The sequence below is a fragment of the Alosa sapidissima genome, chromosome 7 (assembly GCF_018492685.1).
Source record: "Alosa sapidissima isolate fAloSap1 chromosome 7, fAloSap1.pri, whole genome shotgun sequence".
NCBI classification, from domain to species: domain Eukaryota; kingdom Metazoa; phylum Chordata; class Actinopteri; order Clupeiformes; family Clupeidae; genus Alosa; species Alosa sapidissima.
The window spans coordinates 38,657,688-38,678,056 of NC_055963.1; the positions used below are offsets into that span (position 1 = coordinate 38,657,688).

At 40.3% G+C, this 20,369-nt stretch overlaps 1 protein-coding gene across 3 annotated transcripts in view; it reads right to left on the minus strand.

The window, feature by feature from the left end:
- LOC121713557 (coiled-coil domain-containing protein 42-like) overlaps positions 1-20,369 on the minus strand; it is a 91,712-nt gene that overhangs the window by 11,497 nt on the left and 59,846 nt on the right. For 2 of the 3 annotated variants that reach the window (XM_042098254.1, XM_042098256.1), the window contains exon 5: positions 8,639-8,860. In XM_042098254.1, the coding sequence (XP_041954188.1) occupies positions 8,639-8,860 (222 nt within the window). The remainder of the gene's footprint in view (positions 1-8,638; positions 8,861-20,369) is intronic. The other variant, XM_042098255.1, reaches the window with a different exon arrangement.

A 20,369-nucleotide genomic window follows, 5' to 3' on the forward strand; every position in this document is an offset into this window, starting at 1 on the left:
AGCAAAGGCTATTGGTCGCTGTAACCCATCCTTCTCCTGTGACAGAACTGCCCTCAATCCTGTATGGCATGCATCCGTCTCTAAGATAAAGGGACGACTGAAATCGGCATAACCTAGGACTGGTGCTTGAACAAGCCATTCTTTTAAGGCTCTGAATCAAGAAAAAGTTCTGAAGGCAAACCTGAACGTGACTACATTCAATGTTAATATTCTGATGTCTGTAATTGAAATTTATGCAAATTAGTGCATAATTAATGAGATATTGTTAAATTACATGCATAAACATATATTTTCAGAAAACTTGTAATGCAAAAAAATATTGTCTCTACATAAATAATCAACTAGTAAAGTTTCAGAAGAATATCAAGGAGTTAAATTTTTTACCCTATTCGCCCGTTCTATGCTGCCTATGGAGGCCAGTTTTAGGGGGGATGACAAGGGAGTAGTGTTGCACGGTGTATCGATACTAAAAAGGTATCACGATGCCTTCACGCAAAAAACGATACGATTTCCGACGTTTTTAGAATCGATACTTTATTAAAATAATAACGTTCTGTGTGTGTGAACTGCTGCTCTCACTGCTCCTTGCACGCATCTAGGCAAGTGGGCGTGTCAAGCAGGCAGCTCTGAGTGAGTGCGCGCGCAGCAACGTAAACATAGTTCTTTGCCGACAGTCCTCGGCCTGGTGGATAAAACAAAAGGTGATGTGAAATCTGGAACTATTTCGGATACATCGCGAATAGTGAAGGCAAGCCATCAGGTACAGAGAGGCCCGTTTGTAAAATATGTTTCAAAGTCATTTAAAAGCAGTAGGCTACGCATGGAACTTGGCTAAACAACTCGCAGACATATCCCAACATTTTTAAAGAGTTCAAAGAACGACAGGTTAAATATGCTATAGAAAACACAACTACATGGTTAGTGCCAAGTTCTTCTCTTCTATTCTGTTTTAGTCTAGCCTAAGTGAAACGACTATGGTTCTCTGGGATAAAGCGAACCTTCCTTCATCAATGAATTTTGACGAGACATAACGAGCTGTAATCATTTTGACGAGACATAACGAGCTGTAATCATAGGGTGCTAACGTGATGAAAGCGCAATGTTCACGCCAGAATAACATTACCAACACTACCAAACAATCTATTTCATGTTCGGTCAGTACTACTGATAATATTTGGCATTGCATGTAAACTGCAATTTGTTCAATAATTATTGCCCAGATGTAGGATAGGCTACCCGAAATGCGCTAATTAAAACCCACAGCATATATTACCACCGCGTGTTGAGTCCTAATAATAATAGCGGCTTATTGTTACGTGGTAGCAAATCATGTTATCAAAGAAATAGACGTAATGTAGGAATGCACACAGATATATTGCAACGGGTAATGGTGTAGGCCTATCTGACGAAGACCTGAGTGGTTGGAACGTCGTACTTGTACACATGGGCGCAAAGAAGACCATCCTCACATTTTTCCCTTTGCAACTGTCAAAGAAATCCCATGAACATGGGAAGGCCTAGGGTAGCCTATTCATGGGTTTCATCAGGTCCCTTTCCACAGGTGTATAAAATCAAGCACCTTGATTATCAATGCAGACTGCATGGTGCTTGATTAATACACCTGTGGAAAGGGACCTGATGAAACCCATCAATACTGTACATCAGATGGCCTAAAGATTAGGCCCCTCTGCATAGCATTTAGTGATTTGCATGCAGTAATTTCAACACTGACCTTGATCTAGCCTAGTTTGGCTATTTAAAGCTTCTTTATTGCTAAAACACAACACAATGTAAATAAACTATAACAAACAATAAAGGACTTAATCTCACAAAGTAGGCCTACTATTTTACTGACTATAAAAAATAATTATGTAGGAATTTGAGAAGTTTAGAACCCAGAATTGACCTGCACACTACAAAAGTGCACCGAATTCAACACAAATGACTCAATACACTTGGAGGAGGTATGAGTCCTTTCTTTTCCAGATATCTTAGGATTTCGCCGTAGTATCGTTTCAGTATCGAGCATCGTGATATTTATGGCAGGTATCGTATCGAAGTCATAATTTTGGTATCGTGACAACACTACAAGGGAGATGGGATAGTGTGCTGTGTATGTGGGGAGAGGGCAGTGTGCAATATGTGTGTTGGAGAAGCTTCCTCATGAGACAATGTGCAGTGTATTGGTGGGGGGGGGGGCAGTGTGCTGTAAGTATGTTGGGGATGTGTGTTGGAGAAGCTTCCTGATGAAATAATGTGCTGTGTATGTAGGGGGGGGGGCAGTGTACTGCAAGTATGGTAAAGGGACTTACTATTGCAAGCAGAGTACTGTATGTATGATGTATGTGAGTGATGACAGTGAAGATGTGTGTGTGGGCGGGAGGGGAGTGGAGCAGTGACTGTGTGTGTGTGTGTGTAGTGTGTGTGTGGGTAGGTGGGGGCAGTGTGCTGTAAGTATGTAGAGGATGTGTGTTGAAGGAGATCCTGAAGACAATGTACTGTGTATGTGGGGGGGGGGGGGTGCAGCAAGTACACAATGTGCTGTGTATGTAGAGGAGGCTTACTGTAGCAAGCAGTGTGCTGTATGTATGTGAGGTGATGACAGTGATGATGTAAGTGTGTGTGTTTTGTGTGTGTGTGTTGGGGATGGGGGTGGGGTGGGGGGGCAGAAAGGCTAGGCAATGAAGGACATGGGTAGATAGATGGAGGAGAAATCAAAAATAATAAATAAAAAGTTCTATGGAGATGTGCAAAAGTTGGAGAAAGTCAGATATGTGTGTGTGTGTGTGTGTGTGTGTGTGTGTGTGTGTGTGTGTGTGTGTGTTTTGACGTGTGATGAAATAAGAAAATACAGTGGGGAAAATAAGTATTGAACACGTCAACATTTTTTTCAGTAAGTATACTTCCAGTGAGGCTATTCACATGAAATTTTCACCGGACATTAGTATTAATTTAGGTAATCCACACATGTATAAAAATTCAAACATTAATGTCTAAAAGTAGAGTTATGAGTAAAAACGTGGAATGGCACAGGGAAAAAGTATTGAACACACTAAGAAAAAGCAGTACACAAGGCAAGGAATGGCAAGGAACAAACTGGAATTTATAAGTATTTAGAGAAATTATCCCTCCTATCTGTGGAAATTGATATAAGCTGGGTTAGCACATACTGGTGGGCTATAAAAAGGTTTTTTGTTACCAAGGTGTCACACAAAACATTTCATGGTGGATAAAAGCAAAGAGCTCTTCCAAGACCTTTGGAAACTTATTGTTGCAAAACATATCAATGGAACTGGTTACAGATGCCCTTCAAAACTTCAGAATTAGGGCTGCAGCTATCGATTCTTTTTGTAATCGATTAATCTAGCACTTTATCGATCGATTAATCGAATACATTTTTTTTTGCATTTTTAAACAACCAAAACAAATAATGCATAACGAAAATGACATGGCTGTAAAATAATCAAGCAATTGGCACAGAGGTATTTATTCTAACTTCAACATTAAGCTACAAAACTAAGCCCATTTATTGCAATTTACCCATTTAGTGTTTTTAAGTGCCAGTGCCAACAATTAAATAATGTTAAAAATGCTCTCTGTAAAATTGCAGCCTCTTGTGCATGACTTAGCTGGGTGAACAAAGCTGTCCATACTTGTGAAGTGCTGGGAGGGAGAAGAGGGAAAGCAATTTAATGTATTAATATTTTCATACATACAGTTTCATGCTGTAATCTAGACCTGACATCAAAGTAAATATCTGTGTTATGTAGATTTCTACACCTGCAGCATTTACCATTAGGCTACTAACAAATAATTTTACCATTAGGCTACTAAAAAATAGCCTACCATTAGGCTACTAACAAATCATTTTCCATTAGGTTACTAAAAAATTATTTCTGGGGTGAGCCTATTTGCTATGGTAACCTAGCAACCTGTGTGTGTGTGTGTGTGTGTGTGTGTGCGCGTGCGGTGCGTGAGGAAAGATGAGGGTAGGCAGACTGTCTTGCAATTGAACGTGAATAAGTTTACTACATAAAAACATCAAAGATAAACATTATATCACAACATACAGTATGTGATTAAAATCAGGCAACATCAATGTAGGCTATTAGGCTATGTAGATAGATGATAGATAGGCTAGATAGATTGATAGATAGCCTACTTTACTGACGCTTGGTGAAACAGCATGGAGTGGATGTTTTCGATTCAGATACTTGTTCTTTTCCTTTTTGAGTATGTACTGATCCCAAAACTTTACTTGAAAACTTTAGACATTCTCTACCATTTATGGACATCTTGACTCCGCCATGGCGCCAGCTAAATTCAGAATGTATCACGATCATAGACAAAGAAATTCACACGCTAATGGTGTGCTTCCTGAACAACGGTCCGTGTGGAACAATCAGATCCCTGCGCGTATAGTGCGCGTCATAGGAATTTAACGAGGCTTCGAGGCAGGGTTTTTGCCTCGAGTAATTTTTGTAATCGAGTTATTCGAGTAACTCGATGAATCGTTTCAGCCCTATTCAGAATCATCCAGCAAGCAGTATTAGAGCCATTATCTGCAAGTGGAAGGAACATCACTGCATCATCAATCGGCCATGCCCAGGATCTCCTCACTTTCTCCTCACAAGATTTCTGACCAGGAAGTCAGAAGGATAGACAGAAGAGTAGCCCAAGAGCCAAGGGCCACTTGGAGAAAGCTCCAGAAAGATTTGGAGATAGCAGGTACAATTGTTAAAGAGAAAATCATAGGTAATGCACTCCACCGCCATGGCCTCTATGCACGCTCATCGCGCATGACTCTATTCCTGAAGAAAAACATGTCAAAATTTGTTGAAAGTTTGCTACACAACATTTGGACAAGCCTATGAAATACTGAAAGAATGTATTCTGGTCAGGCGAAAGCAAAATTGAACTTTTCAGATGTCATACTACACACCATATTTGTTCAGGATTCACAAGAGGGACCTCTGGAATCTTCAATATTAAAGGACTATCTGTTTAAAATAATGGGCCAAACACACACCAGAATACTGTGACTGATTAGTTTCGTCATACAGGACATGCCTTGAAGCTGTCATTACGAATTAAGGCTTTTCCACAAAGTATTTAAGAAATTTCAGCAGGCGTGTTCAATACTTTTTTCCTGTATCATTCCACTTTATTACACATAACTCTACCTATGGACTTTAATGTTTGGATTTTTTTTTATATGGGTGGATTATCTGAGTTAATACTAATGTCTGGTGAAAATTTCATGCAAATAGCCTCATTGGAAGTATACTTACTGAAAAAAATGAGTGCTGAGGAGTGAATAGGCCTTTTCACACAGAGATCCCGCTAAATTTGCGAGAAGAGGAGACGTCTTTTTGCCGTCTTTTTGTGTCTGAAAGCGAGGTGAAAATTTGCCGGCCTGCTGATCTGTTCACATGATGCGGCATTTTAGGGAGCCAGGAGGCAGGATCAGCTATAGTAAATTAAATTGTGACGTGCAACAGGGGGCGTGTAGAGTGATAGTCGTAGGCCTTATTATGCGTGCGTGGGGCTTCAGATAGCAGGTGCAGGTGTGTGATTTCAAAAACCATGGTGGGAGAACCGACTGCACTTTGGTTAGCTTGCATTTGCTTTGCTGTTGCTGTTAGAATGTTAGATTCTTGCGATGTCTTCAGACAATAAAAAGTAATTTGGAAGGGAAATTGAAGAGAAAAGTTGCCCTTGCGTTCGCCGTGATTCCCCTTTGAAAATCAGAGGTTCACAGGCTACTGTGGCCTTGGTCAGTGGCGCCGCCAGCCGTAATCCTGTACTCACTGTGCGTACAATTTATTCATGAAATCATTCAATATTACAACAATAAAAAATAGCTTGTGTATTGTCTTAATTGAAACATGCTTCGCGCACAAATGATAGCATAGGGCAAAGAGAATGGACATCTCAACATAAGGATACATTAGAAGATGATGATTGGTGTAAACTTTGTCACACGACGTGATAAGCAGTTCTGGCGCTTAAAAACGCAACGTTCCATTCAGTCATAAATCATTTAAGCGTAGGCCTAGTGCTCGTCATGAAAAGAAAACAGCAGCTTAATATTTTCAGGTGTTTAACAGTAGGCCTTGTTAGCAGTTATGCCGAAGGCAGTAAGATTTATTAGGCATTGCATCCTGTCACTCTGTTTGGAACATCGCAGTTCGGGTTGATCCTATTGTTAGGTTACCATAGCTGTCTTTTCTCTAGGCCTGGGCCTATCGGAAATCGCGACATAAGCACATTGGTTTCTTTTTTCTTTTCTTGTTCGCGTGTTGGGTAGTGAAGCGATAATGCATTTAAAGCATGTGAGCCAGAGCCGATATGGCCAGAGCTGCTGCTCTGTATAGGTATTCTGTCCCACCCAAATTTGCTGAACTACTTGCGAAGTAGCCTATTATCACAGACATCACTATCACACGAAAGAGCTTTTTCTCAGCTTTTAAACGATGTTAGTTGTTGTGGTAAACGGTTCGCGAGAAAAGTAACTTTAATTTAATCATATTTTTTGCGCCCGTCTCCCTACCCATTCATCTTGGTGGAATACTTTGCGAACTTTACTTCAACACATGACAAACCATATATCAGAATAAACAGCAGATATCGCCTAGATATCTGTAAGCATTACAATCAGAGGATATACATATAGAGCAGACAGACGCTCATGAGTTCATGCTTTGTTTTTTCGCTGGATTTTAGGATGGCCTATTATGGCAACTGATTGCATTCCAAGCTACAGTCAACTCTAGCAGGCATTGAATGACTGGAGACTTTGTGAATTTATAGATTGACATAATGTGCTGTCTCTGCTATTGCTGCTTTTGATCAGTTAGATTTATTTGCAATCTCCTGTGGTGGGCTGGACATAGATTCGAAATGCCCGCCCAGATTCCCCTTTCCGCCTTGACCCATTCACACTGGTGCCGGAACGAAAAAACTCGGCAAAATGTCTAGGGGGCTTGGTAGTAAATTTGGCGAGACACTTTGTCCCGCCGTTCCGCCTCGGTCTATGTGAAAGGGACAGTCGTTCCGCGATTCTGGTACATAAAATCGCGGCGATTTCGCCAGTGTGAAAGGGCCTAATGAGCTAATTTTACATGTGAAATCTATGAACTAATCATGTTTTGGTACTTGTTGTCTAGCAGATACCAGTGAGAATTGAGTGTGGATAATGCAATTTAGTGAGACAGAGAATCATATAGGCCTTTCAGCGTGATTTCTTTTTGTGGAAAAAATGTGCTGGACTGGGCGGCGGTCATATTTTGTACCGCTCTGCGGTACATCTAGTTTTAGATAAATTGCCACAGACTATACTATAAACATTATCTGCATAACATAGGAATAACTATGGAATATCAAAAATAATTATAAAATAGATACATGTATCTGGTATAGACTGGGCTTGGTTCATTTTAGAAGTTGGTTAAATTTGTTACGCTTATTCAGGTTGTTCAATTTGATAACTTTAGTACTTCATCAGTTCTACGCCGCGGAATACAATTACCATAACACATCCTACTAAAAAAAAACTTAGCTGTCTGAACCCAGCTAACAAGAAGAAAGACTATGTTTTTCCGAACTGTAAATCATGCAAAAATCCTCTGGGATCCACTTTCCAAACACAGTGGATTATTAGGCGGACACTTGGTCTCTCGCAGTATGGTCTCAAAGAGTGATCAATTGGGCCATTTACTGACTGACTCAAATTTAGGCATCTCAGAAACCTGGTTAAATAAATCTTCTCCATCAGCCGCTGTTAATGTCCAGGGATAGAGGGGGAGAAGTGTTAATTTATATGAAAGAGTCTATCAAATGTAGTCTGATCAAATGGTCACATGAAATACATCTGGAATGCACTGGTCTGCTAGTTTTGCTCCTGAAGTCCTTTAATGTCATTTGCCTATATTGCCACCCCCCCCCCCCCCCCCTCCTCAAACTGTGGATTCTATGATCAATTACTCAACATGCTTAAAGAGTGTGACAGCAATAAAGAATTAATCTTAATGGATGATTTCAACATAAACTGGGATAATATCAGACCGGAAAAAAACTAAAGGAGATAACAGACAACGCTTTACTCACGCGACTGCTTCGGAGAATGCATAGACTTTCTAAAATAGAGAATTCAATATTCTATAAAATAGTGAATCGTGAAGCATCTGCACTGCCACGGCGACATCTACTTGCCTGGCATATGCACTACATCACTTTCTGTCGATTTCACCCCTTTGTGTGGATGCGCCTTTTTTTTACCGGAGTCGTTAAAGGTGTGAAAGCAGTGAGAAAAAATAGAGCCGATGGTTTCGTGTGGACGTGGCCTTAGTCAGTGTGGCTAGGCCTTGGATGCCTGAGGGAGTGAAATCCGTAGCAACAGCTACTTGATTGTTCTCTTTTCAGTCGACAGTTTTATCTTATGAAACACCTGTCTTTTCCGATAGCAAGGCTTACAGGACCAACAGATGTTTCAAAATATATCAGACACTGGCCCTGATAAGGTACCTTATTATGTCTGTAAAGGAGCACCTGATGTTTTTGAAGTATCAATGAAGGCTTATGGATGTATAGAAAGAAAAAAAAATTAACTGGGGTGTGGTAAATTCAAATCTCATACCCAGATCATACCCTCTTCCCGAGCATGGTCCAGCTGACTTTGCAGTTGAGCGAGGGTGTTGTTGTAGTGAAGCAGTGTGTCATTGCTCTGTTCAATGAATCGGGTCAGCTGTGTACGGGCATTCTCTGTGCTGTCCTGGTTCTGCTGGGTGGTCTGGACCAGATCCTCACGGGTTAGCATCAGGGTGTCATACCGTGACATCACTTGACGTGCCTCCTGAAACTGACAGACCAAAAATAAAATACCACGGCTTGTGGTGGATGCAATGAAAGTTAAACTGCCAAAATGTATTGTATAATGGATTTATCAGTTTAACATTTATCTGGAATGTCTATTAGGTAAAACCCATATTTATTTACATTGCATCACTTTATGGAAACACTGACCATTTGCAATTTTTTTGGACTTGTTATAATCGAAAAAGCTTTGCTCAATTTCAAAATCATTTATAAATCAAGAGGTACCGGAGCACTGAGAGGGTGCTGTTCCGGCAGGTTAAGAGTGAGAAAAAAAGTCACGGAGCGCATGTTAAAAAAATACACAAAACACGCTTCTCACGATGCTGAAACACTAGTCACATGGTTTTCACTTTATTGTTGCTTTTTTAAAATAGATGGGCCTGGCCTAATCTGATGTGACAACAAGACACTTGCACAGAAACAATCAGTTAATTTCAATCTACAGAAAACCACTTCCAAATATTTAGACAAAAGCATACAAGTGTAGCCAGGGCACATTGTTCCCCTGTCTTTTCCCTATTTCTCCCTGTTTTCCCTACATGTCCCATACTGGCCTGCTCCCGCTAACTAGTGGCCACCTGTGGCCGTATTTGCAAGAAATGTTTCTGTACATTGGCAGCTTTCTGTGAAGCTGAACACTCCGCTACCTGCCTCAGTGGCCTGTGAAAGGCTATTTATCATCGCAGGACTTGTCTTCAGTCCAAGAAGAGTAAGACTGAATCAGGCCCGGGGTGGGTAATCGGGAGAATCGGGAGAATTCCCGGTGGGTCGCTTCACTTTTGGGCCGGTCGAGGAAAAAATATTGACATTTGTCACGTTAGTCTATCTTTTCTTAAATTAGGACACGTTCCGCATTCTGTGCATGACACCAATGCAATGCCTCTGCATGGGTTGTAGCCTACGTGAGGGAGTTCTCCCCTCCCAAAAAGAGTTGGTTGGGTCCATAGCCCGTCTTTTCCAAAAAGTTTTCTCAGATACGGATAGCCGAGCCGGCCCTATAGTAGACACAGCACCAGGAAGGATGGATGGTAGAAAGAGGCCAGGAGAGACTGAGCAGCAGATCAACCAGTCGACCACTGAAAATGATGAGCCTGACATTAGTGATGAGGAGGCCATGACTACAGGGACAAGTAGAGAGGATAAATTAAAGTTATTTAATGTAAGAAAGAGCAATTACCCTACATGATAAACCTATATGCCTTGTTTGGTCAGAACAGGGTGTAGTAAAGGAGTAGGCTAAATCACCAAACAACAATATAGCCTACCCATGCAAAAAACATGTACAGTAGCCTAAACATTAGTTCAATATGCCTCTTTGTGGAAGTGTGGGATAGGCTACATTTCAAAGGCTTTCTTTCTTTCTTTCTTTCTTTCTTTCTTTCTGTTTTTGTTAACTTGTGGAATATTTTTTGTTAACTTCTCAGTTGAAGTGAATTATAACCTTTACACATTTGTTGAACCATGGTACTAATAAAAACTACAGGATAGTAAGAGCTGAAATGTTGCTTCAATTATCCAATTTCCACCACTATGGAAAACGTGGGCCGGTCTTGGGCTCCCGGGCACTAAATTCTGGCAACTTTGAAAACCAGCTTCTTTTGAAGATGAACAGACACCTTTTCAGTTTCAACTAATGACTGGCATATTAGTAACTGCTGGACATAGGTGGCCTGTGTGTGTGAGTGAGATGGTGACCTGGGGAGTAAGCCCTAGAAATGCTCATACCACATGACCAAAATGTTCTTCCTACCAGCAGGTCATTTTTTTAAAAAAGAAATAAGTTATTTATTTTTCATTTTTACCTGAAGTTCATACAAAAGTGAAATTTCTGTTTCTGTTTTTTTCTTTGATGTCAGCTCTAAAAATATGCTGTTTGTTCTTTGAACTTAAGATAATTGTGCCTGAAAAGTCCTAGAAAAGAATGTGATTTTGATTTGATGCGTGAGATTAAGAAGATATGGGAAGCCTGAATATGCTTTATGCTTTACTATAAGAAAGCCAAAATAAAGTTCACAATAAAAGTTCAAAATAAAACCGCTTGCTTTTTACTTTTACTTCAAATACTTAAGTACATTAAATATCAGAAAATTACTTTTGATACTTAAGTACAGTATATATCAGATACTTTAAGACTTTTACTTAAGTAATTCTAAAAGGTAACTTTCACTTCTACCAAAGTCTTTTTCTAGTACGATACTTGTACTTTTACTCAAGTATTGCTTTCTAGTACTTTATACAACACTGACTAAATTCAATCCGATTCATAGCGTACATCCTGATGATATTAAGGCAATGATTCCATGCAAAGGCTTGGGCTTCAGGGCCCCCTGACCCCTTGGGCCCCTGGGCCTGGGCCCGGTAGGTCTGTGCAGTAATCCATCCCTGACCGGAGTTCATTCACGCTGATTACTGGCCGGACAGTATAAAACAACCCAGGTACGAAGAAGCGTTGTAAGCTCTGCCTGTTTAACCCCCCTAGCGTACTGGATTAAGTCATCAGGTATATTGCAGTACTCCCGTTTGCTGCCGGACTAATAACATGGTTTAATCAATGTTTGTCTTCACCTGTAGCTTTGCAGTGACTGGCTAGTCTACTCCTGCTGCCCGAGTTTTAGACACCATCCCTTATTCATTCTACAGGTATGCACCTACAGTATGATTGTCTTAATCTCTCATAGTTTATTTGCTGTTTTGAGTCGTAACATTTTCTTTTGTATGCCTGTAGTTGAACGTGGGTGAGTGCTCTCCATATGGCGCCTTGTGCATTGATCGTAGTTACAAACTAGATGTATGATGCTTGCTTTAATGGGTAACTTACTAGGCTGCAGTAGAAGGATTTATGTTCAGTGTCTTTTCTGTTCTGTCCAGGTAGCGCGGCCCTTTTCCTCTACGTTGGGTGCATAGCGCGGGTCGTGCTGCTGTCTTGTCTTTAGTTAGTTGATTTTGGTGTAGCCTAATTGTGTGCCGTTTTTTGCTCCCTTGTGGTGCTGTTTTATTTGTTTATTTGGCAGATGTGGGGCCCACTTTGAGGGAAGCTAGTCACCTGGTGGTGGGACCCTGTAGCTGCACATTTGTGGTGTCATTGTTGCTTGTGGTAGGCTGCTGTGTCACTGGTCAGTCACTTGGAACACACCTCCAGTTAGTCTGTCTCCCTCAGGTAAGCCCCCATCTGCTGTATCTTTTTAGCTCCAGTGGAGCCCCGGCCCCACTTTAGTAATCATCTGTCAATACTTGTATAATAAAATAACCATAATAAATATTTTTGTACTTTCATAACCTCTGACTCGTTTCAGGTCTTATTGCAGGACTCCCATCCCTTTTCCCCCTTTGGTTATTTAATAAACTTTGATTTGATTGGAATTCACGTTGTCTGCTTGGTGCTTTCGAACCTGTGTTAAACCTTCCTTAGAAATTCTCCTAAAGAAGTCCCTGGGTACTAGGGCTGTAACGATACACCAACCTCACGATTCGGTTTGTATCACGATTTTTTTTCTCTTTTTTTTTTGGGGGGGGGGGTATTTTGGGGGACATTTTATTAAATAGTATTTTAATAGCCTACCTTAGAACACCAGAGGTATAGTATAATATATCTGTATTATTTTATATCCTGATATAAAAAGATTTTAGCCTAGGCTACTGAATGTCTGATATTTATGACAGCACACTTCTTTATGCAGATTAGCCTACTATCTTTATGACAACTCTACCTCTTTAATTCAGCTGTCTGGTTGAAGGCTGGAAATATTGTAAACAAAGTAGCATACTTGGCTAGCTTATCATAGTCTGATTGGACTGTTCAGTTTCTCCATGTGTGTTTAAGTTTCAAGGTAGGCTAATACTTGTTCTCCTTGGGACAGGCCCTTTTGGGAAATGTTGGTAGCCTATTGAGATGATCAGTTAACTTGAATGCAAGAGTTTTAAACAAATATGTGCTGCATGCTAATGATGCTAAGCGGATTTAATAGTAATTTAGCTAGTCGTCTTCTATGCGTCCTTGCTTTCACGATTGCGAATGTTTTATTTGGATTGTGTTGGCCGAGCCGCGCGTGTTCATTGAGCAGGAGAGGGAGGTAGAGTGAGAGGGAGGGAGAGCGAGAGGGAGGGAGAGCGAGAGAGAGTGGGGCAAGTTGAGGGGGTTTACTTCTACTGTATACTGTTTGGTAAAGTTGAACAGAATGAAAGCAACGAGAGGTAGGCCTATGAAATTATTATCTATTTATTTATTTATTTTGGCTACCGGTAAGTAAAGCGGGCCTTTTCATACCGCGACATAGTATCGTGGATATGAGTGTCGCGATTTTGGTTTCGAATCGCATGATCTCGCTACAGCCCTACTGGGTACTAAGCCCAGGGTGGCGTAGTCAGGCTACTGTGAGTGGCTCCCAGCCTCTCTCTCCCCCCTCCTTACTGCTCTGGGGCCGTATTCACAAAGCCTTTTATCTTACCACTAGGAGTACTCCTAAATCGCACTAAAAGATTTTAGCTAGGAGTTTTCTCTTAAAAGTTATTCACAAAGCCTTTCAGACCTACTCTTAGTAAGGAAAAATGACAACTCCTAAACTAAGAGTGAGTCTTTGTTGCTATGGATGACTTCATTACTCATGCACGAGCTTGACTGAAGTGACCACCTTGATTGGCTGATGATTGTAACGCGGGAATGATTCCAAACACCTCCCTTACGATAATGAGTGACAGGTGACAGGTCTGAGAATGCGTGCGCTACACAAGGACGGAAGATGATGAATAACTGAATAAAAAGGCCTAGCCTAAATGAATCAAGAGTAAGGCAAAACAAATAGCCTAGCAGCCTAATGAAACATACGGATCTATCTATCTATCTATCTATCTATCTATCTATCTATCTATCTATCTACCGATTGATGCAGTATCTTTGTAACATTATTAAATTAATCTGTCACTATGCCTATGCCTACGTTTGCAAAGAGGAGAACATTTTCATTTGATTCACAATAACGTTACATTTAATTTACATGTTGACAATGAGTAGCCTAGTTTTGGTTGTTGTTGGTGACGTTATTGCATGTTACTTATGCCTACAATGCAAAATTGCTTCCTCGCGATTGGAAACTCCTGTAGCCGCATAGGATTTCAAAGCATCGCTTTGAAAATAGGTTTGTGAATAGGTCTTAGTGAGTTAGGAGTTCTCTCGACTTCCTTTAAGCTGTCCCAGTGGTGGAAAGTTGCGATTCATTGGGGGCAGGGCCGGATTAACAATTCATAGACCCCTGGGCACAAATGTCTGATGGCCTCCGTGCCCCCCAGCCAACGTGAATCGGGCGGTCAGTTAATAGGCCTATATCGTGAAGATTTTTCTTGCCATCTGAGGCACGGGGTCATCCCTATGTTACCCAGGTCCTATGTTCCCCGGGTCCTATGTTCCCCGCTCGGGGTTAGGGTTAGGATTAGGGTTAGGGTTATGGTTATGGTTAGGGTTTTAAAAAAGGGTCCTATGTTCCCCGGTCCCATACAAAGCGGGGAACATAGGACTCGGGGAACATAGGTACGCTCCCTGAGGCACGAGCACATCTGTGGGTAGCCCGTTTGTTTACAACTAACATTCCATTTAATTAAACTGCTTATAGGCTATGCCGAAATAGTTTTCAACATTTTGAATAACAGTGTCGGGTGAATTAGGAAATGTTCTCAAAGTAACCTTATGGCTGAAAGCTGCTTGGGATCCCCCCTGTCAAGCAATGTAACCATACAAATGCGCGGCCTGCTCACTCATTGTTTCAAAAGGAGTAATTTTGGCTTTGTCGGAACTGGCCATTGTAGGCTACGTAAAAATAAACTTCCAAAACTAACGAAAATATCTCCTTTCAGTTAATTCAAAAGTTTCCAAAAAGTTAAAAACAGATGACATGATGCGCGTCACTGATATAATGCGCAAATAATATAGCCTAGATATTCCAATATATTCAAATACATGTGTTTATTTTAGAGGGAATATTCGAACGTCATTTTTGAGCAATTTTGACAGCCCTAGTCCACTGTAAGCTATGCCAATCGTCTATTATAATAATAATAATAATAATAAGCTTTATTTGTATAGCACCTTTCATACACAGAATGCAGCTCAAAGTGCTTTACATTTGAAGCATGTAACACAATAATAGTCGGTCAGTCATTATCAATCACTTTTCTTCATTGCTGGGGCCGGTTTTGATCCACTCAGCAACATATCAAAAATATAGAAAATGACGTCATAAGACTGGCAGCCTTAACCCTCTTACCCCCCACAAGCACGCCATATGGCAACTGTGGCAAGGAAAAACTCCCATATTCCAGGAAGAAACCTTGAGCAGAACCTGACTTAATAGGGGGAGCCCACCTGCTTCTGGCTGGCTGCGCCCTCCAATAGCAGCAGATGTAGAATAATCTGAAAAAGTAGTCTACAGGATAAGATCAGTTAACTAAAAGCTTTCCTGTACAGGTATGTTTTCAGATCTTTTTTAAAAATATTTACTGAACTCGCCTGCTTGATGTACAGAGACAGGGTGTTCCATAGTTTGGGGGTATAATGGATAAAAGCAGCTTCTCCACTTTGTTTGTGGAGCACTTTGGGTACGATTAAAAGATTAGAATTGGATGATCTAAATTTCCTTTGTGGTTGATAAGATCAGAGATATATGAAGGTGCTATGCCATTCAGAGCTTTGTAAGTAATTAACATAACCTTAAAATCAATTCTATAGGAAATAGGGAGCCAGTGCAGTTCAGCCAACACAGGGGTGATGTGTTCTCTCTTCTTAGTCTTAGTTAAAAGTCTAGCCGCAGAGTTCTGTATGAGTGCCAATTTCTTTAGATGTTTTTTTGGGAAGACCAGTGAAAAGTGCATTACAGTAGTCTAACCTGCTAGTGATAAAGGCGTGAATTGGTTTTTCTGCATCTTGTTGAGTTAAAAAGGGCCGCACTTTGGCAATGTTTCTCAAGTGGAAATAGGCTGTCTGAGTAACTTTACTGATATGGGGCTTAAAACTTAACTCTGCATCTAAGATGACACCGAGGCTTGTTACTTTTGGTTTGACCTGGTGCGCCAAGTTCCCCAGTTTACTAAGAATAATATCTTGCTTTAGTTTTGGTCCAACCAAAAGTACCTCTGTTTTGTCATCATTTAGTTTCAAAAAATTGTTGCTCATCCACTGATTAATGGAGGTTAGGCATGCAGTGAGGGAGCAAAGGCCATCTGGGTTAGTTGGCTCCACAGAAATATACAATTGGGTATCATCTGCGTAGCTGTGGAAGTTTACATTATGCTGACTTATGACGTTTCCCAATGGAAGCATATATAGAGAAAATAGCAGGGGACCAAGGCAGCTCCCCTGGGCCACACCAAAAGGCAAGTCATGTTTTTCAGATACATGATCTCCTAGACTGATATAAAAATCTCTGCCAGTAATGTAGGTTTGAAACCAGTTTAGAGCATTATCAGAGAGACCCACCCACTTCGCAAGGCAGTGAATTAGGATGCTATGATCAATGGTGTCAAATGCCGCACTCAAATCCAGAAGAATAAGGATTGAGACTTTGTTTGAGTCAGTAGCCAGTCTGAGATCATTGACTATTTTTACTAGAGCCGTTTCTGTGCTGTGATTTGATCTAAAACCTGATTGGAATTTTTCAAAGATACTGTTTTCGTTGAGGAAGGTATTAAACTGATTACAAACAACTTTTTCAAGTACTTTGCTCAAGAACGGTAGATTTGATATAGGCCTGTAGTTGCTCAGATTGGTATGGTCAAGATTTGACTTTTTAAGTAAAGGTTTCACAACAGCGGTTTTAAAAGCAGTTGGAAATATACCTGTTTCTAATGAGGTATTTATTACCTTGAGAATAAAGGGAGCTAAGCTATCATATACTTTTTTGAGGAATCTAGTAGGGATTGGATCTAAAACACATGTTGAGGAGCCGGTTTGAGTTATAATTTTACCAAGCTCAGATTGAGTAATAGTGCTAAAGGACCTTAATTTTGGGGGGCTGTTTTTGGGTGTACTATCAACCATATTACTTGTGTTACCAATAGCCTCCCTTATAGAAATGACTTTGTTTTTGAAGAAGTCTGCAAATTCTTTGCATCTTAGAGAGGATGCCTGACTGAGTGTATCAAAAGGTGTTTGATGCAATAGCCTATCAATGGTAGAGAATAACACCCTAGAGTTTCCACTGTTTTCAGCAATTACCTTAGAGAAGTGGTTCCTCCTCTCATTCCGAATAGCTCTATTATAATTTGCTATTTTTTCTTTTAGAATGGCACGGTGAACCTGTAACTTAGTTTTTCTCCATGTTCTCTCAGCTTTTCTACATGATCTTTTTAGATCATGGATATTTTCGTTCATCCAAGGTGTCAGTTTGCTACAGGGCCTTTTTTTAGTCTTTAAGGGTGCCACTCTGTCAAGCAGAGCGCCTAATTCACGATTGAGAGCCTCTACCATTTGATCAATGGGATGATGTAAAATATCTAAATTTATGGAGTCTATAAGAGCTATGAACTTCTGTTCTGCTCTAATGTCCAAGAGTCGCGATTTGATTGCAATTTCGGGATGAATTTTTGGAGTATGTAGTACTATATTAAAAGATACACAATGATGATCAGACATATTTATATCATTTACTGATAAGTCTGTGACTTCTATCCCTCTAGAAATGACTAGATCGAGGGTGTTGCCAAGGTTGTGGGTGGGTCCTGTAACATGCTGCTTTAGCTCTAAACTGTCCAACACATTAAGGAACTTACTGACTTTAGCATCAGTTGTCTTATTGACATGTATATTAAAGTCGCCATTTACAATTATCCGATCATAGCTAGTGATGATGAGCGGCATAAGTTCAGAGAACTGGTCGAGAAAGCCAGTCCATAGTTTAGGAGGGCGGTATAAGGTTAATAGAAGTACAGCTGGGTCAGCCTTCAGAGTGAGGGCAATATACTCAAAGGAAGCGAATTCGCCAAAGTTGACTCTAGTGCAACTATATTTGTTTGAGAGAATGGAGGCAATTCCACCACCTCGTTTGCCTTGTCTAATTGAGTGGAAGAAATTATAATTTGGGGGACAAGTTTCAACAAGAACAGCTTCGCTGTCTGAAGTCAGCCAGGTTTCAACAAGAAACAGAAAATCCAATTTTTTTTCACTAATAAAATCATTGATTGCAAAGGTTTTGGTAGTAAGTGCACCTATATTTAGTAAACCCATGTTAGCTGAAAATGCCTCTGGCTTTTGAGGAATATGCTGAGGTATGGAAAGAATATTTGTTAGGTTTCTAGTTTTAAATTTGTCTTTTCTTTTTACTATACGTTGGGTAGAAATCAACGTTGGAATAGAACTATAAGCATAAGTCATGCTATTGCATGAAGCAGCTTAGCCTATTAACACCTTCCACCTAACCCCGGTGAGTGGGGGTCGCTATAATGCGTGTGAAATAGCACTATTGAGTAGCCTATGCGAAATAGCCTTAAAATCGTTCTGGCGCCACTCTCTTGACATGGACAACAGGCTGGTTGAAACAATAGCAAAGTATGCATATGTTGCACAGAATTTACAATTAAATTGAGCTTTTGCGCATGGTAGGACTAGGAAGGCACGTTGCTAGGAGCTTAACACATTGGAGACTTAAGCCCAGACATGAAATGTCCTACGTAAGAGGGGATTCAGGCGTTTCTCCCCCGAGAAATGTTTAAAAGTTGGTCACGCAACTCCTAGGCTTACCCAAAATGGACAGGATGTGGACAGGAAGGAAATGAAAGACTGTGTTGACAAGATCAACGAATTACTGCGTACAACACGCAAGACTTCCCAATCCCAAGGATTCTCTCTGCTGTAAATTTAAGAGAATTTAGCCTTATGGACATTTTATTATTGTCATTTACGACACTTTATTATTGCCATTTTATAATTTATTTGCCTCGGGTGTACTGTGGAGTGGGTAAGACTGTTTTTAGTGGCAGGCTAATACATACTGATGACTTGCGCTAGCTTAGCACTTGCGAACTCTGCAACTAGAAGGACTGAAGGATATGTGTTGAAAACGGTCTCCACTGATAAATATCACACTTGCTCACTTGGAAATGAGGTTCTATGTCCAAAATCCTGAACCACCCCTTTAAGCACACTATGTTGATATTTGACATTTGATTTAGTTTATATAGTATATTTAGTATTTAGTATTTTAGTATCATGTTTATCTTCTACTGTCTCTATTGTACAGTGGAGTTTTTTTTATATGTATATTACTTTTTCTGCTGTAAGTGCATGTTGTGTGTGATGTCTGTATGCTACTGAATTTCCCCTTGGGGATCAATAAAGTATCTATCTATCTATCACAACTGTTAAGACTATCATCAACATAGCAGAAAACAAATTTAAGTTTAAAGGATAATTCCAGTATTTAGCACTTTGAGTTCCTTTTCTGGTTTGTTTTGGATGAACTAGAGTGGTGGACACCGATATTTTGATGAGGGGTCCTGTCTCGACTTTCTGACTCGTTTTGATTTGCTTTTGACTGTTTCAGAGTGGCTGGCTATGGGCATGCACAATCATGTCCTTAAAACAACCCTTAACGTTTGTTTTTAAAACTGTGCAACTTAGTTTAGTGATGTTCGTTGATGTTCCAAAACAAGTAGCATAGCGAAATATAGTTTCTGTCGTGTTTTATTTGGCATTTTGTAAAATCCCATTGATTTCTGTTGGAAGTCTCATTGCTCATTGATATTACTGCGCTACCGGAAACGGAAAGGGGGTCTGTTTACATTTGGTTGTAGTCTTTCCCCCGCGAGACCTTCTTTTACTGTCTATGCTTCAGACTCAAATATTGAGCGGAAGTTTATACGTGGTTGTGAGGTATCTGAACTAACTAAACAGTTCCACAATAGCAAATAACACGGATTGAAATCATACATTGTGCCGATTGTTAATATCCTTTAAGTAGCATACCTTTTGTTTATTTGTACAAAACATCCCACAAAACAGAGCCTTCCTTCTCCCTGCTTCTTATTGTACTCCTAGTACCCTCCACAATTCTATGTCCTTTGGTTATCCATGAGCTCACATATGGGATGGAATTTAACAAGTTTTACTTTTTTTTATTTGAATAAAACAGACGGCTATTAAAGGCCTAGACCAGTTGCGGTAAAGTCTGTTGTGTGGCTTGCACTGTCCTACCTGAACATTCACGTCTCTCTCTCTCTCTCTCTCTCTTTTGCCTTAAAAAGCTGATTTAAAATGCATCAAACATAGGCAAACAAGTAATTTACGTATAACATCAATGAGAGAAGAGTGACAGAACATTATATATTAGAGAGAATGTATTTAATGTTACAGATGTTTAAAGTGATTAAAGAGGTGAAATAGACCAGTCCAAATCTCAGAGGTGCCGGAGTGCACTCCAGCTTGCTCCGGCACAAGCAATTAAGCCCTGCTCAAAGCTGTTATGGAAACCCAACTTCTGTCTCTGCTGTTACGTTCAACAATGGAGCGAAGA